At 52.5% G+C, this 24,861-nt stretch overlaps 1 protein-coding gene across 3 annotated transcripts in view; it reads left to right on the forward strand.

Moving 5' to 3' along the window:
* Positions 1 to 24,861, forward strand: part of GRIK5 (glutamate ionotropic receptor kainate type subunit 5) — a 56,158-nt gene that overhangs the window by 11,891 nt on the left and 19,406 nt on the right. For 2 of the 3 annotated variants that reach the window (XM_070499112.1, XM_070499114.1), the window contains 6 exons: positions 1,072 to 1,224; positions 1,581 to 1,685; positions 1,806 to 1,913; positions 10,074 to 10,277; positions 24,403 to 24,519; positions 24,726 to 24,835. In XM_070499112.1, coding sequence (XP_070355213.1) covers positions 1,072 to 1,224; positions 1,581 to 1,685; positions 1,806 to 1,913; positions 10,074 to 10,277; positions 24,403 to 24,519; positions 24,726 to 24,835 — 797 coding nt within the window. The remainder of the gene's footprint in view (positions 1 to 1,071; positions 1,225 to 1,580; positions 1,686 to 1,805; positions 1,914 to 10,073; positions 10,278 to 24,402; positions 24,520 to 24,725; positions 24,836 to 24,861) is intronic. The other variant, XM_044760322.2, reaches the window with a different exon arrangement.

The following is a 24,861-nucleotide window of genomic DNA, read 5'->3' on the forward strand; positions in this document are numbered from 1 at the left end:
AGGGCAGGGGTGTCTGTCTGTTTGTGCGCCATTGTATCCCCAGTACCTAAAACAGCCTGGCTCATAGTAGGTGTCCGATAATATATGCTGAATAAATGTAAACATACAAAAGATGCATATTTATGTGTATTTGTTTACAGACATCTAGTCACATACCAAGACACTCTTACGTGCACAGAAACACACACGGACACCGAGCCGTGCAGTAAGTTGTGTGCACGCAGGGACATCACACACATACCTGGACAGAGGCACATTTGTACACACCCCTGTGCCTCCCTACACAACACATATACTGAGACCTTCACACCCACCCAGCGAAGACAGACTCTCGCAAGCACACACGCACACAGACGCCCTGTGCTGTGAGTCACAGCTCGGTGGCCAGTGTGTATGGAGCACTCGCTATGTGCCTGGGGCTGTTTTGGGTTCTTTACATGCGCTGTCTCGCTTGGTCCCCATGTTAGCGCTCAGAGATTACGATTATCCCCATTTTACAGGGGAGGAAACCGAGGTTCCGAGAGGGGCAGGGACCTAGCCCTACATGATGCCTCCAATTCAGAGCTGCCTGCCTCCCAGGCCCAGGCTCACAATCGTTTATGCTCTCCTGCCTCCTGGACACCACACCCATCTTGTATATAGACAGACAAGCACATTTGTCCAGCCCCACCCACATAAATGTGCCCTCAGACACACTCAGACAGGGGCTGCATCAGGCATGCGGACACAGATTCCTGGGCACACTCTTAGGCCCACAGCATCCCCCCGTGGGAGTGCCTCTGGCTATCCAGGCAAATCCTCTCAGATGTGCCCTTTCCCAGACAGACAAGTGGCCACACTTGGTCAAGAAGAGCTGCTCCCACAAAGGCGTGGACAGCATGCACACCTTCCCCACTGTTACCCGAGTTCCCTGAGAAAGATGCCTAGAGACTCTTCCTTGACCTGCATGGTTTCATGTTCTAGAGAGAGAGGAGTTGTCTGAGAGGCTGAGGGGGGCACCCCAGGGGCTTCGGGGCTCCCTTGGCTAAGCTGCCCCTTTCCCATCTTGCCCCACCTCTGCCCCCACCCCAGCTGTCAGCTGCCCTGATGTTTGACGCCGTGCATGTGGTGGTGAGCGCCGTCCGGGAGCTGAATCGCAGCCAGGAGATCGGTGTGAAGCCGCTGGCCTGTACGTCGGCCAACATTTGGCCCCATGGGACCAGCCTCATGAACTACCTGCGCATGGTGAGCCGGGAGTGGGGAGGGGGCAGAGGGGCCAGGGCAGCCCACCTCAGGCGGGGGCACTCACTCTGTCCACCCTGCGGCCCCCTGCCCTCTCTCCCATCTGCGCCTCTTCCTCACTCTTCCATCTCTTCTCTCCTCCCCTGGCCTTTGTCTGCTTGTCTGTGCTGTTCTTTCCCTGCGTTTTGTTCTGTCTCCCCTCTTGTTGGTGTGTTCTTGCTCCTTTAACTGTGATCCTTTCTGATCCCTCTCCATCTGTCTTGTGCTTCCCCCACCTCTGTCTTGTTCCCTCTGGGCCTCTCTGGCCCATCTCTCGGGCCCTTGCCACTGCTCCCTCTGCCCGCCTCCCGCCCTGCTAGGTAGAGTATGATGGGCTGACCGGGCGGGTTGAGTTCAATAGCAAAGGGCAGAGGACCAACTACACCCTGCGCATCCTGGAGAAGTCCCGGCAGGGCCACCGTGAGGTGAGCAGACCCAAGGCGATGCCGGAGCCCTAATGGGGTGGGGGTGGAGTGGCGGCAGGGCACAGAGGGCTAAGACATCCTCAGGCAGGGCCTGCGCTGATGGCGCCCTCTCTGCCCCAGATCGGGGTATGGTACTCTAACCGGACCCTGGCCATGAATGCCACCACCCTGGACATCAACCTGTCGCAGACTCTGGCCAACAAGACGCTGGTGGTCACAACTATCCTGGTGAGTGGCCCTTTGGGGAGCGGGTGGTAGGTGAAGAGGCCTTTCCTGAACAGTGCCCCAGCCAGATCCTGGTGAGGAGGAGGGAAGCCTCGGCTGGCACAGTGCACAGACCAGTAGGAACATGTCTCATGCACCCAGCAACCCCGGGTTGTGACCAAGGCGTCACCATCCTCATTGCTGCCAGAGCAGCGGAGGGCACAGACTCTGCCGTCAGAGCCAGGTCCAGCCCGAGGCTCTGCCAGCCTACTGTTACATGGCAGAGACGGAAATGGCTGGCTCATAGGAGCACATTGTGAGGATTCCACAAGGCTGCACAGGCAGGGTGCCTTGCACAGTGTCTGGCCCGTGGTAGGCCGCATAAATCATCATCGCTGGAGTGGTCGTTTTGTCATCCTTGCCAACTGAGTGTTGACACATGCCAACTTACTTGACATCCATCTTGAAGATGTGAAACTGAGTCTCAGAGAGGTGAAACAACTTTCCCAGGTCACACAGCAAATATAAGGCATAGCTGGGACAGAAGCCAAGTGTCTGAGGCTTTAGAGCCTGAGTCTTAATCGCTGTGCTCTGAATGTCCAGTCCTCTTGTACCCGAGCACCAGCCACAGACATTGTCCTGTAACCCCTGGGGGAGCCACTGCTGCATTTTACCAGATCAGAGTCAGAGGGGCCTTTCTGTGTCAGCAAATGTTTATCAAGCACCTGTTCCACACCAGGTGCTTTCCAGGTGTCACTGTAAACCTCTCAGCAACTCCGTGAGGTCCGTCTTATTTTCCTCCTTTTGAAGGTAAGGAAACCAGTTACATGGGGAGTCCCTGCTGGAACTGAGTTCAGGCTCGGAGCCCATGCCCTCTTCCCTGCACCCTGCTGCCTCCTACCAGGCACGAGGGGCTGCCAGGAGGTCAGGGAGTGGGTGATGTGCAGGACCTAGTGAGCAGGAGGCTGCCCGGAGCAGCTGGGCCTGGAGGCCAGGCATGCCAGGTAGCCACGCTCTTCGTAGCAGCCAAGTGCCTGGCCTGCTGGCCTCCGTTGTCTGTGGGAGGTCCTCCGTAACTGAGCTGGGGGGCTAATAGCTGTGGACGCCGAGGTCGAGAGGATTAACACAGGGCTCCACAGGACGTCAGAGGCCCCCTAACGCAGTGCGTCACAGAGCCGTTCCCTCAGCCCCTAGGGTACTCCTGATCTAACGAGGACCTCTCGTCCCTCTGGAGAAGGGCCAGTGAACCTGCTGGGGAGGGACAGATGGCCTGCAGACGGGAAACCAGACACTTCGTAACAGCCTCACTGAGGGCCAGGCCAGCTGGCTTGGAGAAGTCACGCCTCCGTGCCTGTGGGGATGTGGTCAATCCCAGAGGCTTCCTGAGGCTGGAAGAGACAGGGTTCTTGATGGAGAGCAGGGGCGGAGGTCAGGGAGGGGATGTCAGGAGAGCCAAGCCATGACCCCGGGGGCCTCCAGTCTCCCCTTCTCCCCCGAGGCTCTCAAGCCAATGTTGTTCTCTTTGTGAGGTTCATTCTTCTCTTGATAGATAGATAGATTGATTGATTCATTCATTCATTCCACAAATATTTACTGAAGCTGCTGTGCCAGGACTTATATAAATTCTGGAGGCACAGGAATGAGTCACAGGTGGTCTTGTGGTTCCCCTACTCTTGAGTGGCACTTGGGGAGGGGATGGAAGTCTGATGGAGAAGACAGACCTGGACACAGTCATTCCTATACAGGGTAATGAGGGACCCCCAAAGAAAAGAAAGACTGACTCAGCTTTAGAAGGCGTAAGGAAGGCTTCACAGAGGAGGTAGCATTAGATGGGGCTTTAGAAGCTGTGTGGGAGTTGGGAGCACAGAGGAGGTACCCAGCATCCTAGGCAGCAGGAGCCACAGGAGCAGGGGCCTTAGGAAGGGTTTGTCAGATTGGATATAGAGGCAGTGGCCTCGGTATGCTCAGCTGGACGTGACTGTCCGTTCACCAATGTTTTCTGACTCGTGTTTTTGGACAGGGCCTGTGTCACATGTGATCAGCCTGGGTGCCTGGAACGAGATGCAGTCAGGACTTGTCTTCTTCCCTGCTCTGTCCCCAGGGCCTAGTATGGTGCCTGGCACCTAGCAAGCAGGGAGGGGTGGCGAGTGCTGCAATAGAGGTGGTCTGGAGGCTGTGGGGCAGCAGGTGGGGAAGCGTCTCTGAAGGACTCAGTTACACTTCCCTGTATCCTGGAGTATTGAGCAGGAAGGGCCAGGGCCAGACCTGGATGTCAGAAAGCTCCTGGCCCTTCAGGGAGGCCGCTGGAGAGGAGAGGTGCTCCAGGTGGGGGAGGACAGGCCTGAGCTGGGCTGGAGCTGTGGGGAGGGAGGAGTATCTGATATGGCATGTTGGGAAATAGCACCCAGACAAGGTGTGGTGGCCGACGGGCTGGGCGGAGTGAGGGAGCAGGAGGAGGACTGAGAGAGGTGGAGGGTGGGGCTGTCCCAGGCGGGGCTCACAGGTCTGGAGCTGAGAGAGAGGGCTGGCGGGTGCCAAGTTTGAGAGAGGCCCCACAGGGAGGGTGGGGGTGCAAGAGAAGGCCCAAGGAGATGAGGCTGTGCTGGGGCCTTCTTTCAGCCCAGGCCCCGCCCCTCCCAGGGAGTTTTCTCAGGGCGCTCAGTTGGTCCCCATGATTCCCTTCATCAAGCTGTGACATCCTGTCCTGCTGTGGGGGGATTGCCCGAGATAAGAAAGCCCCTGTGGCAGTGTCCAGCATGGAAGCCATGCTAAACACGAGTCCCTTCCCCTTCTCTCCCCTGGTCTGGCATCCCTGATGAAGATAGCAGTCATCATGACCAATGTCTTTGAGCACTGTGCCAACCCCTTTTTTTGTGTTACTCACTTGATCTTCACAGCACCCCCAAGGTTGGTACCGTTATGTCCCCCAAGTTTTAGATGAAGAAACTAACGCACAGGAGGGTTAAGTGACATACCCAAGTTGCCCAGCCAGCAGATAGCAGAGCCTGCACTTTGCACCATAGCACCTTGATTTCCTCAATTTCGGCTTCTTTCTGAGCTCTCACAGCTGCATTCTGGGCCTAGCCCTGCCATCCACAGACTGTGACCCGATTGGGTGTCTTCTCCTCTCTGTCCTCAGTTGCCTCCTTTAAAGTGGGGGGATTGAAATATTCATAATAGAGTGAGGGGGTTGGTCTAGATCAGGGGCCTTTAAACTGCATTCAGGAAGTCCTGGTTATGGTCCCCAGTTCATGAAAGAGTCCAGGCAAGCAGCTTGTGAGGAATAGTCTAGAACCAACCCTACTTTAATTTTTTTTGTTTTTAGTTTCAAGAGATTTTTACGGAAGTGTAACATGCGAAGAGGTACTTGCACAAATCGTAAATGTACTGCTCACTGAATTTCCAAAAACTGAACACACCTGTGGAACCAGCCCTCCCACCCCAGCCCTCCTTGTGACCTTCTAGTCTCTAACCCTGCAAGGGTCACCACCATCTCAACCTTTTTCACCATAGATTAGCATTGCTGGCCTTTGAACTTCATGTAAATGGCATCATACTCTGTTCTCTCTTTTGTCTGGCTTCTGCTCAATGTGTGTTTGTGAGATTCATCCATGTTGTTGCAAGTAGTTGAGTATCGTTGTGGTTTCTGTTATATGAATGCACTGCAGTTTACTAATCCACCAGACGTAGATGCACATTTGAGTTGTTTCTGTTTTTTTGCTATTATGAATAGTCTTGCTGTGAACATTCTGCTACATGCCTTTTGGTGAACACATGCAGGCATTTCTGTCGCGCATATGCCCAGGAGTGGAATTGCTGGGTCTTTTCGGCTTGAGTAGATACTGCCAAAGTCTTCTCCAATGTGCCTGTAGCTCTTTTCATTCATTCACCAGCGATGTAGGAATGAGAATTCCAGTTGCTCCTCATTTTTGACAGTACAGAGCATATATAGGTACCAGCTGTGTTACGGTTTTCATTTGCATTTCCCTAATGATCAGCGAAGTTGGCCACCTTTTTTGTGGTGATTGGCTGTTTGGAAATCTTCTTTCCCTGCTCAAGTCTTTTTCTATTTTAAAAAAATGGGGATATATGACCTTTTTATTCATTTGTAAGTTATTTATATATTCTGGATTCAAGTCTTTGGTCGGAATAAGTGTTACAGATATCTTCTCTCACTACATGGAGTGGCTTTTCACTCTCAATGGTATGGTTTGGTTTTTTTTCCTCAATAGTATCTTTTGATGGAAAGATTGCTAGTTTTACTAAAGTCTATCTGCTTTTTTTTTTTTTGAGGACGATTAGCCCTGAGCTAATATCTGCTGCCAGTCCTCCTCTTTTTGCTGAGGAAGACTGGCCCTGAGCTCACATCCGTGCCCGTCTTCCTCTACTTTATACGTGTGACGCCTACCACAGCATGGCTTGCCAAGCGGTGCCATGTCCGCACCCGGGATCCGAACTGGTGAACCCCAGGCTACCAAAGCAGAACGCGCACACTTAACTGCTGCACCACCAGGCCGGCCCTGCTTTTTTTTTTCTTTGTGGTTGATGCTGTTAGAATTTAAGAATTCTTTGCCTCCCCCAAGGTCATGAAGATAGCCTCCTATTTATTTTCTAAAAACTTAACTTTTGCCTTTTACATTTGGATCTACACTCTACCTGGAATTGATGTTTATGTATCATGTGAGGCAGGGGGTGAGGATACGTTTTTTTCCGTATAGATGTTTAGCTGAAGAGCACCACTTAATAAAACGATCATTCTTTCCCTTTCCCCGTAGTCTCCCCTCTGTCGTAAATCAAGTATCCACTTCTGTATGGCTTTCTGAACTCTCCGGTCTGTTGTCTGTCTGTCTGTCTTTGCTCTAATACGACATTGTCTTAAATACTGTAGCTTTAAATTAAGCCTCAAGGTCTGGGAGGGTAAGTCCTTCCGGTTTCGTGTTCTTCTTTAGGATTGCTTTCACTCTTCTTGACCATTTTGCATTTCCATATACATGTAAATATCATGCTTCAAAAATTTTAAGTGTGTATTTTAATATTTAATATTAAAATTTTTAATTTGGAAAATTAATTATATTAGGGGAGGGACAGAAGTTAATACAAACCTACATTAAATAGAATCCAAAGAGTACATGGGAATAGGGAGTGAGAAATCGGTCTCCTTCCCTCTCTAGTCTCCCATTTTTTTCCCCAGAGGCCACATCTTTCCAGAAATGTCTGTGCATGTACAAGCACGTCCCCACTCTTTCCTTCACAAAGAGTAGCATATTGTACACGTTGTTCTGGAGCTTGTTTTTTTTCCCTCTTAATATATCTAGAACTTGTTATTTTAGTAGTTGCCTAGGATTCTTTGATGACATCAATATCTTTTTAACCTGTCCCAAATTAGGCTGTTTCAGCCTTTGTTCCCACTACAAGCAACGCTGCCATGACTCTCTCGGACCCACATTTTGTGTATAGGTGCCCAGCCATTGGTAGGATGAGTTCTTAGAGTCCGACTTAGCAACAGCGCACTGTCTGTCTGCCGTGCTTTCGCAGAAGATTCCTTTTGAAGAAGTCTGAAAACCTTGGATACGAGGCTCTTTAAGACCCTCGGTTCTCATGGGCTGAGGCTCTAGGTTGAGTCTTGGATCATTATTTTCTGACTTGATTCTATTCACAGACCCCCAGGCCCTGTTTCTGGTTCTATAATCTCAGATCCTGATCCTGAGGCCTTGAACCCAAATCCACCGCCCAGGTGCCTCAGTCTTGACTTTGGAGATCAGCTTGGCCTGGTGGAAGGAACAAGGGCTTCAGAGTGCACAGCAACTGGGTTTTAAATCCCAGCTCTGCTCCTTCTCCCCTTCTCACTGCCTTGCGCCAGCTGTGTGGCCTTGGGCAAGACACTTGACCTCTCTGAGCTTCAGTTTCCTCCTCTGTATGTGAAGAGGGCTGTATGAGAGCCTTCCAGCTCCAATGCTGGGTGCTTGTCTAGAGGATTCTTGATTTCGGATTCTGTGGTTTCGATACCCAACCTGGGTCTCCCATCTCTATACCTAGCTTCTCCTGTGTCACCCTCTGATTTTGTCCATTTGAGTTCAGTCTAGCACAGGGATTAAGAGCAGAGCTTTAGAGTCAGACCAACTTGTCCATCTCAGCCACTTACTACTTCACTCCTAGGGACCTCAGTGTCCTCATCTCTGAAACAGAGGTAATAATACCAACCTCCCACACTGACAGAATAGCTGTCACACAGCAAGCCCACAAGAAATGCTAGCTGCTGCCACTATTATTAGTATTAGCTCACATTCCTACTCCCAGTTCCACAATTTTGAATTTGGAAATCAGCTTGGTAAAGAGAGAAAAAAGCACTGATTTCCCTCGTCCCATCACCCCTCAGCTGTGGGCTTTGTGGGGTCCTGGGATCCAGAGCCTATGATAGGACCTGGCTTCATAGTACCTATTGCTGTGTGCCAAACCACCTCGAAACCTAGAGGCTTAAAACAATAATGATTATTATTTCTTACAATTCTCTGGGCCGACTGAACAGTTCTGGTCTCGCCTGAGCTCACTCTGGCTGCATTCAGCTAGTGACAAGGCTTGGCTGGAAGGTCCAGAGTGGCTGTTGATGCTGGCTGTTGGCTGGCACGCCTCTGTTCACTCATCCTTCAGCAGGCTGGCCTGGGCTTTCTTTTACGGTCGTCCCAAGAGGTTGCTCTGAAGGCCCAGCTTCTGGAATTCACACAGCATCACTTCCACCATGTTCTCTTGGCCAATGCCAAGTGTCGAGGCCAGCTCAAATCCAAGCTGTGGGGAAATCGACTCTACCTTTTTTTTTAATAAGATTTTTTATTTTTCCTTTTCTCACAAAGCCCCCCGGTACATAGTTGTGTATTTTTAGTTATGGGTCCTTCTAGTTGTGCTATGCAGGACGCCGCCTCAGCGTGGCCTGATGAGTGGTGCCATGTCTGCATCCAGGATTCGAACCGGCAAAACCGTGGGCCGCTGAAGCAGAGCGCACAAGCTTAACCACTCGGCCATGGGGCTGGCCCCCAACTCTACCCTTTGATGAGAGGGGCTGAAGAATACTGTGCTCACGTCTACCTCAGAGCTCAGTAATTATGTGTTGGATGAATGAGAGGTGACAGAGGTCGCTTGATCTATGTGAGCTTCATTCCCACGTGTATAAAGTGAGTCTAATAGTACCTGCCATGTAAGGTCACTGTGAGGAAGTAAAGTGATAAATCCAGAGCGCACCCACAGCACAGGGGCCAGTACTCAGCAGGTGCTCAATACGTGCTAAGCATGTGGCTATTTTTGCCAAAGCTCTTCTCTTGGTTGTTCCCTAAGTCCTAACTCCTTTTGTTCGTAAGTGCAAAGTGACTGTATGAACAGCCATTTAGACGATAACTATGTTAAGAGAAGTTTGCAGACTGTTAGGTGTTTGTTTAGTCTGCAAAGCATTGAAAAAAAATTTGGTATTAGAATTTGAAGTGTTGCTAACCTTTATAACCAGGAGATTTTTCAAAACAACCTGGGTTCCCAAATTCTCCTAACACTGGACCATCTAGCATCTTAGGCCTGCTTTCCTCGTGATAGCATTGGGCTGGAACTAAATCCTGGTGTAAGAGACCCTCTTTGATCCCTTACTGGCTCATGAAGTCAGTTTAGTGGGTTGCTACTGGTCATGTGAAAAAAAAGAAATAGAGCAGAAGAGAAAATATCAGTGTATTGCCCATAGTCACAGGGGGAAGGACTATTTTGTGGAACAGTCTGGTTACGTGCATGCGTGTGCAGGCACATGCTCGTATATGTGTATGGCTGGGGTTGCAGAGGAAAACGTATCTCTTACTGTGGGTCGTAGTCAAAAAATTGAAAGCCCCTGTTCAGTCTGGCATGATCTCCATCTAGTCTGATTCGCTCTAAGGTTGCCTGTCTCCCTTTGTAAGCATCTGAGTTTGAGACGACTGAGCGTCAGATTGGCTGGTGGAGATTAAAACAGCTCCCTGTGATCTGCTCAGGGCTGGCAGGGTCCATGTGCTTTTCCCCTGGCTCTGAGCATTTGTAAGCAGGTAATGTGTTCAGCGACTCCATCACCCCCTCTCTTCCATCGGATTCCTGATCTGGCTGCCCAGCCTGGGCTCCGGGATCCCCGACCCAGCCCTCAGATTCCCCATCTCTGACGCCTCTTCTTTCCTGCTTCCCCAGGAGAACCCATACGTCATGCGCCGGCCTAACTTCCAGGCCCTGTCAGGGAATGAGCGCTTCGAGGGCTTCTGCGTGGACATGCTGCGGGAGCTGGCCGAGCTGCTGCGCTTCCGCTACCGCCTGCGGTTGGTGGAGGACGGGCTGTATGGGGCACCCGAGCCCAACGGCTCCTGGACAGGCATGGTCGGCGAGCTCATCAACCGGGTACGGCCGGGCTGGGGCTGGGGAAGGGGCCGTGGACTGAGTGAGCAAGGGAGGGCGGGTGGGCAGGCAGCCACTGGAGCCTCAGAACCAGCCTGGCACATAACAAAAGAGGGGTGAATTTTTGTGGGCTCCACGTGACCACCACGCTGATGGTGCACTGTGTAGCTGTGCTGGCAAGCACATGGGGCAGGCAAGGGGGAAGAGAGACGATACGTCACCTCCCGTGTCCCCCTTTGCCAAATGCTCCTCTCACACCACCTTGGCTTACTTGGTGCTCAAGGATTTGTTGAGTGAATGAAAGATGTGGAGTGGGAATTGGGCAAAGGCCAGGAGATCGTGAGAGGCTTCCTGCGGGAGGCAGGGCTAGGGCCGGGCTGCCAGGACTGCGCCTCGTTTGTGTGCTATGCCCAGCACCTGCCAGGAGGGCCCGACATGTGTGGACATCGAAGCTCCCTGTTGAACTCACAACTCCATTCATTTAGTAGGTGTTTACTGAGTACCTACTGTGTGCCTTGCACCATGCTGGGCAGCACAGGAGCTAGTGGTAAGCACAGGGGACCTGGACTCTGCTTCCAAGAGTTTAGGGTCACCTTAGGATGCAGAAAAGCAAATGACCACAAGACAGAGCCATTAGGGCCATGATTGGGAAAACTCAGACGAGGGATCCCAAGGAGACTCCTGATCCAGCCAGGTATCCAGGGAGGGCTTCCCAGAAGAGGTGATGCCCAAGCGGGTACCCAAAGGGTGTAAAGGAGTCAGCAAGGTGAAGGGGGTATGGGAGGAGGATGATGTGTTTGGAGCAGAGGAAACAGCATGTGCAAAGGTGGAAGGTGAGAGAGAATGGGGCACATTGGAAGAGCCAGCCGGGCCCTGAGTGTGGGCAGGATTTGGATGAAGGTGAGGTGGGAGAGGCAGGGGCATGGGAGGTGGTAGGCGAGGGTGCAGTGAAAAGAATATTTCAGAGTCAGATCATCCTGAGTTTGAGAGCGCAGGTGAGTCATTTCTTTTCTCTGAACGTCGGTTCCCCCTAAGACGGGGATAATGATACCCAACTGGTCTGTAGTGAGGGTTATAGAAAACAGGGACAGCACCGCATGTATGGCTTTTCAGAGGTGGGGGGCCCACATGTCATTCCTCTTTTTATTCCAGGTGCAACAGACCGTGTGGGTAAATGCCCAGAGGCGGGGGTATGCCCTGGGAGACAGGGCAGGTGTGCGGGGCAGGGACCAATGGCCACGAACAGTCAGGGCAGCCTTGACATTGGACTCGGCTAAAGGCCTCAGAGATTCTCACCCTCCTGTCTCTCCCATCCCAGAATCCACTGTATCCAAGCCCTGAACGTCACCAAGGTAGACTTGAGAAGGCCACTTTGCTTGCAAGGACATTTATCCCTTAGGGCACTGATTTTCAAAAGTTGTTTTGACTGTGGAACCTTTTTTCCCATTGACAGCACCCTCAGAACCCTGGACAAAGCAGAGCTGCTCTGGTGGAGGCGGAGGTGGGGTTGTCCCTGGAGTCCTGGTGGCTTTGTCTCCCCCACCCCACCCCACGGGCAGGCCCGAGGCACTGCCCCACAGGCTGCCAGCTGATTTGAAAGCTTCTGTCCCCTGGTGGGTTTAAAGGGCCCGAAGCCGGAACCTGAGGAGACAGGAGGCAGGAGTCCCGGAGCTGGTGGTCTGACGCCCACCTACTGGCAGTCTTCCCCGTCACCTCCATTTCCACAGTCCAGTCCTCGGTCACATGGGCTCAGAACGTTTCATTCATCAGGGCCCCCAGAAATAAGCAGACTCTAGAGGAGTAGCCCTCCAGTCGAAGTCACTGTAAACTGGATGCCAATTTATTCATCAACAAAGTAGTGGAACAGTCCTGTTTATAGCTGCGTAACCTTGGGCAAGAGTCTTAACCCTGGTGTCTCAGTCCTCCCCCACAGGATGGGCGGGAGGATTTGGTGCGAAGGTGCCTGAGGCCAGCATAGCAGATCCCAGACCTTTTCTGATCGGTTGCTGCAATTGTGGTCCTGACTCCTGTTTGTATCTCGGCTCTGCTGCTCACTGGCTGTGTGACTTTTGGGCAAGTTACTCCCTGTCACGTCCTTTCTTCGGCTGCAAAATTGGGGCAATAACAGCCACTACCACGTTGGGCCGTTGTGAGCATGGAAGGAGTTCATCCATGTAAGGGCTTAAGATAGGCCCACGGAGCTTAGGACAGCCGTGGGGGCTGTGTGCTCGTGCTCTCTTTCTGTTGTGGTTAGTGTTACTTCTGTCGGCACAGTTAGCATATGTATACATTCATGCATTCATCTTTTCTCCAGCCAGCTGGCATTTATTGAGTGCCTGCTGTATACCAGGTCCTGTGCTACCCCTAGGGATACAGTGGCCAGGCCTGGCCTTGCTCTTGCTGAGTGGGTTAGAGTTGCTCCTTCAGCAGGAGGTCCATGGGATGCAGCGCCCCCCAGAGGTTGCACTGGCTCAAGTGGGGAAACAGAATCAGCTGGTAAGGGGGCAGGGGGGGCTGCAGGATGAGCTGTGGGGAGGTAAGGGGATGGCAGAGATGGAGACAAGGGGAGGCTGGAGAGCATTGGGGCTTGGTGTCTGCCTGGGGTGGGGGACTCAGGAGAGAGGACGTGGGCGTTCCTCCTGTTCTGGCTCGGGCAGCTGGGCGATGGCGATGACATTTAGAGAGAGAACACTGGAGGAGGAGCAGGCTGAGAGCACCGAGGATGGGCGGGGTTTGGCCTTGCCGAGGCTCAGCTGCCTGCCGTGGGACGGCCAAGTACACTGAGCTTTCCTGCGGGTACTCGCCACCAGCCTCACAGCAGCAGCAGCTGCTGTTTGTTGACTTCATACCACGTGCCAGGAACTTTTCAAGTGTTACTTAATCTCCTAATAATCCCTCATGGCGCAGAGGGTCACTGCCCTCCTCCAGTTGTGAGATCTACGGCTCAGTGGTAAAGGGACTTGCCCCCAACACACGGGGCTGCAGCCAGGTGTGTCTGACCCAAGGCCTGTGCCTTTTCCAGCCACCTAGCAGGTGCTTGGGAAGCCTGGAGTGATCAGGGTAATGCTCACTCACGCTTGCCAGCCCTTTCTCCAAGCTTTCTGAACTCGTGTCCTCTCCTTGACTCCTCATGGCAACCGCATGAGGAAGGCCTGGTATTAGCCCAGTTTTCCCTAATGGACAGAGTGAGGCACCAAGGTACCATGTCCAGGCCACATGGCTAGTGACAGGCAGAGCCAGGGCTGGCACCCCAACAGGCTGGCCCAGAGCTGATGAGTGACTTCCAGATGGAAGACAGCCCAGGGCACCGGCATCCCCCCAGGCACCCCCAGGCCAGGTGCAGGGCTTGTCAGCCAGTCTCGAATTATGGTCCATTTATTCCACCCAGTGGCCACTGTTGGAATTGGCCTTCTCCCTGCTTTCATTGCCATGGTGTGAATTCAGGCCCCGGCCCCTCTCACCAGCCTCCTCACTGGCCTCTTGGCCTCCCATCTGTCTCCATTCCAGTTTGCCCTCCAGTAGGATCTTTCTGCAGCAAGTCTGACCTGTCACTCACATGCTTTAGCTATAGCCCCCCCAGGGCCCTCAGGATGAACACTGTGCCCTCCGACCTGGCCCTCAAGGGTAGGGCAGATATCTTAGGTCAGGGTCCCAGGAAGCAGACAGAGATGAAGATTAGCAGGCAGGAGATGTGTGGTTGTCCTTGGAAACCAGTCCTGTGAAAGAGCGAAGGAGCAGGCTTGGGCAGAGGGAGGAGTTGATGCTTTGATGCAGTCGTGACTGGGCCTCAGCCGTCCCCTGGGCAGCTCTGGAGCCATGATGGCCACCAAAGACATCCCCCTGAGGTAAGGGGGCAGGCCTTTATATCCTCCACCAACATGTCATTGGAGGGGGGCTGTCCTCGGGGAGAGTCAGGACCTTGCGTGAGGGGACTCTTCTACCTGCAGAGCTGAGAGCAATCGGCCACCAACGCCCTCGGCAGCTGAGGCAATGCGTGCCTGATCCTGAAGGAGGGTCCCGGTGGCCACTACAGTGTCCACAACAGCTGTGAGCTGGTTAGGAGCCAGGCAGAGCCAGCTTCAGGTTGACTGTGTTCCCACGTGATCCCTGGCAAGCCACTTAGCTTTCTGAACTCAGTTTCCCCTCTTGAAATGGAGATGACAGTACCTCCCTCACAGAGTTTTATGGGGAGTGAGGAGGGAGAGTGTGAGGTCCTGGAGCGGAGCCTGGATCCTGGGGGCCTTGCAGTGAGGGGTTTGGACGTTATTTTTATTGTGTTGTGAAGCCACTGGAAGGTTTTAAGCAGTGAATGTGCTGTGGTCTAATTTGTTTTCTCTTTTTTGTATTGAGGTGAAATTCATATAACATAAAATCGGCCATTTTAAACTATACAATTCAGTGGCGTTTAGTATATTCACAATGTTGTGCAATCAGCTCTTCTGTTTAGTTCCAAAACATTTTTCATGACTCCAAGAGAAAACTCCATACCTGTTAAGCAGTCGGTCTCCATTCCCCCTTTCCCAGCCCCTGGCAACCACCACTCTGATCTCTGTCTCCATAGATTTCCTTATTCTAGATATATCATAGAAATGGCATCATCCCATATGTGGCCTTTTGCGCCTGGGGTCTTTCACTTAGCATAGTGTGTTCGAGGTTCATCCACATTTGTAGCATTCCTTTTTATGGCTGAATAATGTTCCTTTATGTGGATGTACGACCTTGATTTAATTTATAAATCATTTAAAAATGATTACTTTGGCTGCTTTCTGAGAAATAACTGTAGTGGAGCAACAGTAGAAACAGGACGGTCCATTTCGGAGGCCATTGGAGGGCGCGGAAGAGAGAAGCTGCTGGCTTGTGCTTGAGTGGCGTCAGTGCCAAGGGCCTGTATGTGTGCAAGAGAGAGAGCAGGACCAAGGGTGACTGTGGGTTTGGCTGAAGCAGCTAAGTGAATGGTGAGGCCATATTCCACCATGGGGAGGACATGGGGGGACAGTTTGGTGGCATTGGGGACATAGGAGCTATCTCTGGGCATGGATCATTGGAGATGATCCTATTTGAAATTCAAGTGCAGACATACAGATTTCAGTGAGCGGCTGAGCATGAATTATTTAACTCATCCCCTATTGATGGATACTTGGGTGGTTTCCAGTTTTTGCTAGTATAGACAATGCCACCATCAACCGGACCTGTGGATTTGTGGGCATGTTCATGAGGGATAAATTCCAAGCAGTGGAAGCACTGGGTCAAAGGGTGTGAATGTTTTTTAAGTGTTTACTGCCAAATGGCTGTTCAAAAAGGTTCCACCAATTTATATTCCCACCAGAAGTACTCAAGAATGTCAAACTTCCCACACTCTTGCCAACAATGGGTATTATCAATCTTTTAAAAAAAGTCTTTGCCAATCTGAAAGGCCAAAAGTAATATCTTATTCTTTTAACCTAAACAGAATGTTACATTGCTGCATATTAATCCCCACGTGGATGTATTGTAATTTATTGAGGCATTTTTTATATTTAGTTGCTTCCAGATATTTTAGTTATCAACAACCACATGCAGACATCTTTGTGCACAAAAGCTTTGCCTGCATTGCAGCTGATTAGGATTAATTTTCTGAATAGAATGACTGAGTGAAAGAGGAAGACCCTTTTTGTGGCTTTTGGGATATATTGTTGAACTGCTTTCCAGAAAGATGACACCAGTTTCTATACAGGCTCCTTCTCAGCCTTGAGGGTTTTGATTGGGTTTCAGATATTTAGACAGCCCCCTGGCATTTTCATTGATGGCAAACCATTTTGACTGGTGGACATGGCCGTGTAAGTGGGGCTTATGTAGTCAGGTGACAGATGGAGTCTGAACTCAAGTTCATCCCAGAATGAGCCTGATAGGTCTGTGGACCCACCCTGTCTTTTCCCAGGACCTGGCTGTATAATAGGAATAGACATATGTGGCAGCTGGCAGAATCCCACATTGGCTCACTGACCTGTGGAGTCAGGGCCATTATGGTCGAAAGAGCCAAGTGGAATACCCTAGAACTCCCCGTCTTTCCCAGGATAGTAATCCAAAAGCAATTCTGCAGCCTTTGGGGGGATTGTGGAGATGAGCGCCATCATTAACACTTGAGAGAAGCAGGGGTGTTAGTGATCTCAACCCCGTTCAGCCGGCCCGTTTGGCCTGTGCAGAAGGCAGATGGGTCTTGGAGAATGGCTGTGGATTACTGCAAACGGAATCAGGTGTTGACTCCAGTTGCAGTTGCTGACCCAATGAAGTATCTTTACTAGAGCGTCAACACAGCCCTTGGCGGCTGGTGTGAGCTACTGCCCTGGCAAATGTTTTTTTCTCTCTAGCACTTTCTAAGGGCCACCAGAAGCCAGGGGTGCACACCTTCAGTCTTGTCTCAAGGTGACATCAACTCTCTTGCTTTCTGCCATTATGTAGACCACAGGAAACTTGATCTTGACAGACCACCCAGCATCTAGCTGGTCTCTTACATTGTTAACGGTATGCTGATCAGCTCTCCTGAGCAGGAGGTAGCATTTAGTAAGGGGGTTGGCAATAAATCCTCTGCTGCTATCTGTTAGTCAGGGTCCAATCTGGAGACGAAAACACTACCAGTTACTTGAACAGAGAGAATTTGGTATACTAATTGTTAACAAGATGTAAAGTTGTTAACCAGCTAACTGAAAGAGGAAACAGAAAACTGAGAGGGCATGGAGGTAGCAGCTGCAGGAAGCAGCTGGCACCCTGGGGGCTGAGAGGACAGGGGAAGAAGTCAGGAAGATTAAAACTTTGAAACTCAGATGAGGGGCCCAATGGAGCTGAAATTCAGACCTCAGAGGGGGTGCTGCTTGGCTGATACTGGCCACATTTGGTGGGCGTTCTGGATTTGGGCAGCAGCTTATTCCTGGGTCTAAGTCAGGTGTGCTACTGCAGTCCATTTACCAAACAGCCCAGAGGGCTTTTCATTTTGAGGGAGGCCCAGAGCACTCGAAGGCTCTGCCGCCGATCTGCCACCTGGGCCTGATGACCCAGCAGATCTAGGAATGTGTGGAGTGCTGGTGGCAAAGAGGGATAAGGCACCGAGAGGTGACTCACACTGTAGACCTCTAGGGTTTGGGAGCGAATCACTCTCCCTTCTGCAGATACCTGTTCTCCTTTTGAGAAACTGCGCATTTCTGGTCCCTTCTAGGGACCGCACACCTGCCTGCAGGAGAGGGAGTGACCTTGTGACCTAAGCGCTCATGTGACCTGGGTGTTGTCATTCCTGCATCAATCAGGGTCCTACCAGGAGACAAACCTCCCCAGATATTTGAATGTGGAGAATTATTTACTAGGAATGAAGTTGTTAACTAGGTAACTGAGAAGGTGAAAGTGAACTCCAAGGCAGAGATCAGCAAACTTGTTCTGTAAAGGACCAGATAGTAAATATTTTCAGCTTTCAGGTCATATTGTCTAAACTGCTCAGTGCTTCTGGGCCAGCCCCTATAGCCTAGTGGTTATGCTTGGCGTGCTCCGCTTCAGCGGCCCAGGTTTGGTTTCTGGGTGCAGACCTACGCCATTCATCTGTTAGTGGCCATGCTGTGGCGGCAGCTCACATAAAAAAAGAGAAAAAAAAGAGGAGGATTGGCAACAGATGTTAGCTCAGGGCGAATCTTCCTCAGCAAAAACAAACAAAAACTACTCAGCGCTCCCATCATATGGAAAGTAGTCATAGATAATACCTAAACAAATGGGCTTGGCTGTGTTCCAATAAAACTTTATTTACAAAATCAGGCAGATGGGCTGGGCTTCGCCTGAGGGCAAAATTTGCACATCCTTGCTCTCAGGTATCATGGAGGTAGGAAGGTAGGAAGGGGCTATGTCCCTAGTTCTGAAGAAACAAAGGGAAGAGCTGAAACTACTGGGAACTTATAGGAAGGGCTCTGTGGAGATGAAACTCTTACCCTAACGGGGGGACACTCGCTGGCTGGTGCTGGTGTCTCTGAGAGTTGAGGCTGCTTCTGCAGGTGTTGGAAAGCTGCAAACTGGATTTGTCTGCTGCCCCCAGGAAGAGCTGCTGCTTCCAAGGCTGCAGAAACGAGGCTAGGGACCTGGGGGGAGACGGGAAGGAGCAGCTTCTCCCTCCTCCAGCCTTGCAGCCTCCCTTTAGCGCCCCCTATTGGTAGAGCCTGACAGGGAGCCGATGGCAAAACAGAAATGTAGTTGGCGCAGAGCCGGTATAGAGGGTGGATTTGGAGCTGGGGGACAATCATAAGTGCTTTAATTGGCTTTTAGGCATGTAGACAACCCCGTCATTTCTACAGGTGGCTCATCATTTGAATTCTTCCTGATTTCATTGCAGAGATTAAACGGCTGTTGACTGTCGGAGTCCCCTTGGGGAGGGAAGTGTTCTCTAAGAAATAGGTGTCTCTGCTGGGAAATGAAGGGGGAGGAGGAGGTGGGAGGGGGGTTCTCAAGGCTCTGAGAGGAGCCTCGAAGGAACTTGCAGCATTTAAGGATCTGCCTGTCCTCCCTTCAGAATGAAACCCAAATCTGACCACCTCTCTCCTCCACCACTTGGCCCGCCCCAGCATCTCCGTGGACATCATCAGTCAGCCCCTTGCCTCCCCCTTCCATTCCTTTTTTTTTTTTTTTTTAAAGATTTTATTTTTTCCTTTTTCTCCCCAAAGCCCCCCGGTACATAGTTGTGTATTCTTCGTTGTGGGTTCTTCTAGTTGTGGCATGTGGGACGCTGCCTCAGCGTGGTCTGACGAGCAGTGCCATGTCCGTGCCCAGGATTCGAACTGACGAAACACTGGGCCGCCTGCAGCGGAGCACGCGAACTTAACCACTCGGCCACGGGGCCAGCCCTCCCCCTTCCATTCTTGCCTCTCTGATCTGTCCTCATGGTAGCCAGATCACGTCACCCCTCTGCTCACGCTCTCCGAGTGATTTCCCCTGTTGCCCTCGGAGTAGAATGCAGTCCCTTCACCATGGCCTGCAGGGCCCTCCAGGGCTCTGGTCCCCGCTCTGCTGCCTTTCCCACCCCTCCCATTCTGCTCCAGCCTGGACACTGCAAGTCACTTCCCGCCTCAGGGCTTGTGCCTGCTGGTCCCTCAGCCTGGAACTTTCTCCACAGGTCTGCTCATGCCTCCCTCCTACACTTCCTTCATGTTTGTACTCGAGACCTCCCCACAGCGGGGAGTGTGTGGCAGTCTGAATGGTGTTGGCCTGCTTTGTTTTGTTTCACAGCATTTGTCACTACCTGACATGTGTTTATACTCACTGCTGTATTCCCAAAGGTAGACTTGTGCCTGGCCAGTGGTGGGTGTTCCGCCAATGTTTGTCAAGCAGGTGAATAAATGAATGAACAGACAGAATGGTCAGAGTGGCTGCAATCTTGGCATACAGGGCAAGATGGTGGGTATCTTCATCTGTTTGTGCTGCTGTAGCAGAACTCCATGGGCTGGGTGGCTTATAAACAATAGAAATTTATTTTCTCACAGTTCTGGAAGCTGAAAGTCCAAGATCAAGGTGCTGGCAGATTCGGTGTCTGGTGAGGGCTCACTTCCTAGTTCACAGATGGCCATCTTCTTGCTGTGTCCTCACATGGAGGAAGGGGCAAGAGGGCTCTCTGAGGCCTCTTTTATAAAGGCACTAATCCCATTCATTAGCGCCACCTCATGACCTAAGCTCCCAAAGGCCCCCATCTCTTAAGCCCATCAGATTGGGGGTTAAGATTTCAACATGTGCATTTTAGGGGGACACAAACCTCAGTCCACAGCAGTGGGGGTGAGGCTGGTGAGGTAGTCCGGGCCGGGTGAGGAGTTTGGATGACAGTATAAGAAGAATGAGAGTTATCGCAGGGTTTAGGCAGAGGGCACAGTGACCAGGTTGTAGTTTCTGGGATCCCTCAGGCTGCCTGCTGAGTGGCTGAGGAGGCAGAGACCAGCTTTCCAGTCCTGACAGATGGCGATCTGGGCAGGGGCAGCACAGTGGAGGTGGACAGAAGCAACTGGATTCCAGAGGTGTTTGGGGGGGGCAGGTCGTGAAATCTCCTTAGGAGGGCTTGAGGATAGATGCAGTGAGGCGTGAGGGGGATGTGTGTCAAGGATGCCCGGGGCTTCTCTTGAGATGTCACTGGGGAGATGATAGGGTCTGCGTTTGCTGCATATTCATGGGAGGTTCAAGGACCCACTCACTCTTCTAGTCACTTGTCACTCATTTCCTGAGCTTCCTGGGACCAGGGAGGAGTCACACACCTAGACCCCGGCCTCAGATGCCCCTGGCCATGGGGGCCCGTGCAGACAGGTGAAGCCCCCTCTGAGGGAGAGTGGTTCTGAATCCTGAGGTCATCTAGAGCCAGGTACTTACCTTCACTGTGCCTCAGTTTCTTCACGTGTAAAGTGGTGGGAATGAGGGTCCTCCATATAGGGTTTCTTTGGGGACTAAATGAGCTTCTCTGGGGAGGGACAGCCCTGGAACGGTGGCCTCAGGGTAAGTGCCCTGTAAGTGCCAGCATCTGGACCACCATGGGGTTCTGTTCCAGCCCAGGGAAGGAGCAGTGTCTCTGTCTGGGAGGTCCCGGGGAGGGGTGACATTCCCGGGCTTTCAGCAGAGGAGATTCACAGTGCATCCAGCTGGCCCTGCCTCTGAAGGTTTCATAAAGGAGGCCAAGAAGCAAACAGATATTTTTTGAACTCAGCTAAGTGCTGAGATCAAGGAGTGTCCAGAATGTGGGGGGTCCACAGAAGGCATCGCAGAGGAGGGAAGATTCGAGGGGGCCCTGGAGGGATGGTGGGATCCAGTTCTGCAGGGTGGAGTGGGGCAGGCAAAGCTGGGTTTTTTCCCCCTTTTCACCTTGGCTGCGAGAAAGCTCTCAGCTAAATTCAATGCTCAGCTCTTAACAGAGTTTTCTAGAACAAAAATCTTTCTTCTTTCTCTTAAAAGTTGTGATCTCTTTCTGTTTTAAAAGCATCAGTTTAATTTCCTGTACTATATGTGTTCGTAAAAATGGTTTGTTTCTACTTGCCCCACTGCTCAAGGGTACAGAGGCCAGAGAGCAGCTGGCACGAGAGGGATAGTGAGAGGAACGCAGTGGGGAGCCATAGCAGCCTTGGGTGCATTCAGAGAGGCTGGATTTGGTCAAAAACAAGCAGCATTTGTTGGGAACCTCTGTGTAAGCTCTGGGGTGCACCTCTAACCAGCCAGGGAAGGAACTGGAAATTTAGTAGGGAAGACGGACCATTAATAAGCCAACAGGCAAGGTCATCTCCAGTAGTGCTAAGAAGGATATGGAACAAGGCAGTAGGTCCTGTGAAGGAGAGGACCCTGGGGTGGGGGATGTGGGGTCTGGAGGCTGCTGTGGGGAGGGCTGAAGAGGTGAGGAAGAGCTGGGGAAGAGCAAGTGCAGAGGCCCTGGGGTAGAGAACGAGCCTTTTGTGGTAAAGAGCAAAAAGTACCATTGTGGCTGGAGCCAAGCGGGCGAGGGGAAGGGCGTGAGGTGAGGCCAGTGGGCAAGTGGATCTCACATCATGCAGGGCCTCTTGGCCATCAGAGGGTTTGCCTTCAGTACAATGGGAAGCCACTGACAGATTTTAAACCGTGGACTATCCCTTTGCATTGGGAGGTTATGAGCAGCAGTAGGGAGGCTGGTGAGGAGACTAATGGGGTTGTTAGGAGAGAGATATGGGTGGTCTGGGCCTCGGGGTGGAGGTGGAGAGAATTAAACAGATCCTGGAGGGTTTCTCTGTCCTTGCTCCTGCAGGAGAAGTGAAAGAGAAGAGGCAGGCCTGGCCTAGGTGCTGGGCCTGAGACAGGGTCTCAGGAGCTGGTGAGGAAGCCAGTGAGCTGAGCAAGGGATGGAACAGAAAGGAGCCGGGAGCCCTGCAGGCCTCAGGGAGGAAGTGGGCTCCTGAGCATAGGGACCACCAGGGCCCTCCTGAGCCCCTCTGAGAAGCCAGTGCCTCCTGCTTTCTGATATGGGACTTGGGCCCTGTGGAGGGTCTTGCCAGGACAGACTCCCTGTGGGTGCATAAAAATAATTGGGTTCCTGTATGAGCTGTCGTTGTTGCTGACAATCCATGTCTCAGTCAGTGGCAAGAGCACGGGGAGGGGGAACAGCCCCTCACTCGGTGCGCAGGGATTCCCAGGTGTGCTCCGCATCAGCCGTGTCCTGGGCCCTGGCCACACATTGCCACCTCTGGACACTGCTTTGGGGCTGTGCTGTCTCTCTCCGCTCCCAAGTCATACCAGGGCCGACGCCGTCTCTCCCTACCCCTGCGTTAGTTATTTGACCTGCCATCTCTCTCTACTCTTGGTTTATCTTTTGAGTCTGTCCCCTCTCCTCGGTGTCGAGTTGTCTTTGAGATCTCTCTCTTCTCTCCCTGATCCTGGATTTCATTTGGGCCCCACGTGATCTCTCCTTGACCTTGGTTTTGTTTTCAGCCCGTGCCACCTCTCTACCTTGTGGTTATCTTTTGGGCCTGTGCCCTCTCTCCTGACCTGGGTTCTGCCTGGGCCTGTATTACTTCGTGTGCTCTCACTCTCAGCCCCTTTGGGATGAGTTTGTGTCTCCCCCTTGGCCAGTGATCCAGGACCTTGACTCTTTTATTTCCACCCCAGGGAGAGGTCTCTGGTTGAATTTGGAGTCAGTGCTGGGGCCTGGTTGAAGCCTGGGGGATGGAGTCATTATGCCTGAAAGGGGGCATCCTGGGAGCCCAGTCCCAACCCCAGGACCTGGAGAGCTGTGTAGCCATCTTGCCCAACTTCCCCCCCCCCCCCTTTTACAGATGAGCAAACTGAGGCCCAGAGATGTGGAAACCCCTGCCTGAGGTCACCCAGCGAGCTCGGGGCTCCCCACTCCTGCTCCGGGCTCTTCCCAGCGCCCTGCCCTGCCTGCTCCCCCATGTATGTACGTATGTGAGGGCCATGTGTGCAAGTGTGTGCACTCTGCCTCCAGAGAATGTTCCCCACCTCCGCTTGTGTCTTTCCTCCTCCCTACACTTGTGTGTAGGGTATGTGTCTGTCGGCCTGCATCCTTGTGGATGGTGTATGGCTGGGTTGGCCTGTGTCTGGGCACCCATGTTGGGGTGTGGTGTGGTGTGCACATGGTGGTGGTGGTGTAGACGTGACCATGTACAGTGCTCAGTGTGTGTAAATCTGTGTGGCGGGGCATGCAGAGTGCCAGGCTTTTTCCCAGTCTTGTGTCTAGCCCACAGCGAAAGGCTGGCTACCGTCCCTTGGGCCTGAGCCAGATGGCTCTTTTGGATCAGAGATTCCAGATGTGTTAGCCAGAACCCAACCCAAACCCTTCTCCTGTCCCACCTACCCATACCCCACCCTCATCCCTTCAGACCTGGACCCCAGGCAACCCTCCCAGCTCCCCCGCTCAGGACCTCATGCAGCGTCCCCTGAGGTCATCATCTCAGTTGAGTTGGGCACTGGCCCTGGGTCTCAGCAGTGCCTTCATGCGCTCATCTAGATCACTAGTGCCTGCTGGGGGCAGGAGAATAGAGGTCACATTTCTGCTTTAGGGTCCCCAGCTCCTGCCTTTACTGGCCAGTGCCTTTGCCTCTCTGAGACTCAGTTTCCCCGTCTATAAAATGGTGCTAATAGTTGCCCTCAGGGAGCTATTGGGAGAAGCATACAAGGTAATCTCAGTAAAACGCTATCTGGCATGGAGCCTGGCACACAGTCAGCACATTAATAACTGTTCCATCTTGTTAACTGTTAAGACAGGGGAGGAAACCAAGGCCCAAAGAGGGTCCTGAGTGGGTCAGTGTCCAGGCATCTCACCTCCAATCTCAGGCTCTCTCCAGGCCCCCAGGGTGGGGAGGTAGGGTCAGTGGTAGGTTTTATAAAGCAGGGCGTTAATGAGCTTGCCGGGGGGTGAGGGGGATTGGATGGGGCGGGGCAGCCGGGCAGGAAAGAGGCCACAGGAGCCTGTTACAGCAGATGTGAGATGACGAGGGTCCAATTTGGGGCCCATGGTGCACTCCTGGAGCCAGTCCAGGCTCCTGGCCCCTCCTGTTCTCCTTTCTCTTTGCCTCTCTCTTGGCTTCTGATAATCTCTCTCAGTGCGTTTCTCTCTAACTGCCCATCTGTCTCCCTGGCCCGCCCCTCTGCCCCCACCCTGCTTCCCCTCCAGCAGAAGGCAGACCTGGCTGTGGCTGCGTTCACCATCACAGCTGAGCGAGAGAAGGTCATCGACTTCTCCAAACCCTTCATGACCCTGGGGATCAGCATCCTCTACCGTGTGCACATGGTACGGTTCCCCCGGAGACATGGAGGCTTGGGGCAGGAGCTGGCAGTGGGGCCAGACGCCTCTGTCCCCAAGGGAAGCAGAGGCTGTGGGCTGGACCTTTGATGGGCTAATCAGGCTCCTGGGCCCCTGGGGGCGGGCAGGGGCTAAGGATGTGGCTCAGGGGCTCAGGTCAGGGTGGCTCCGGGGCTCACTCCCTCTCCCCCCAGGGCCGCAAGCCTGGCTACTTCTCCTTCCTGGACCCCTTCTCCCCTGCTGTGTGGCTCTTCATGCTTCTCGCCTACCTGGCTGTCAGCTGCGTCCTGTTCCTGGCTGCCAGGTGAGTCCACTGCCGGCTGCCCAGGG

Source organism: Equus asinus, chromosome 26, assembly GCF_041296235.1.
Source record: "Equus asinus isolate D_3611 breed Donkey chromosome 26, EquAss-T2T_v2, whole genome shotgun sequence".
NCBI lineage: Eukaryota > Metazoa > Chordata > Mammalia > Perissodactyla > Equidae > Equus > Equus asinus.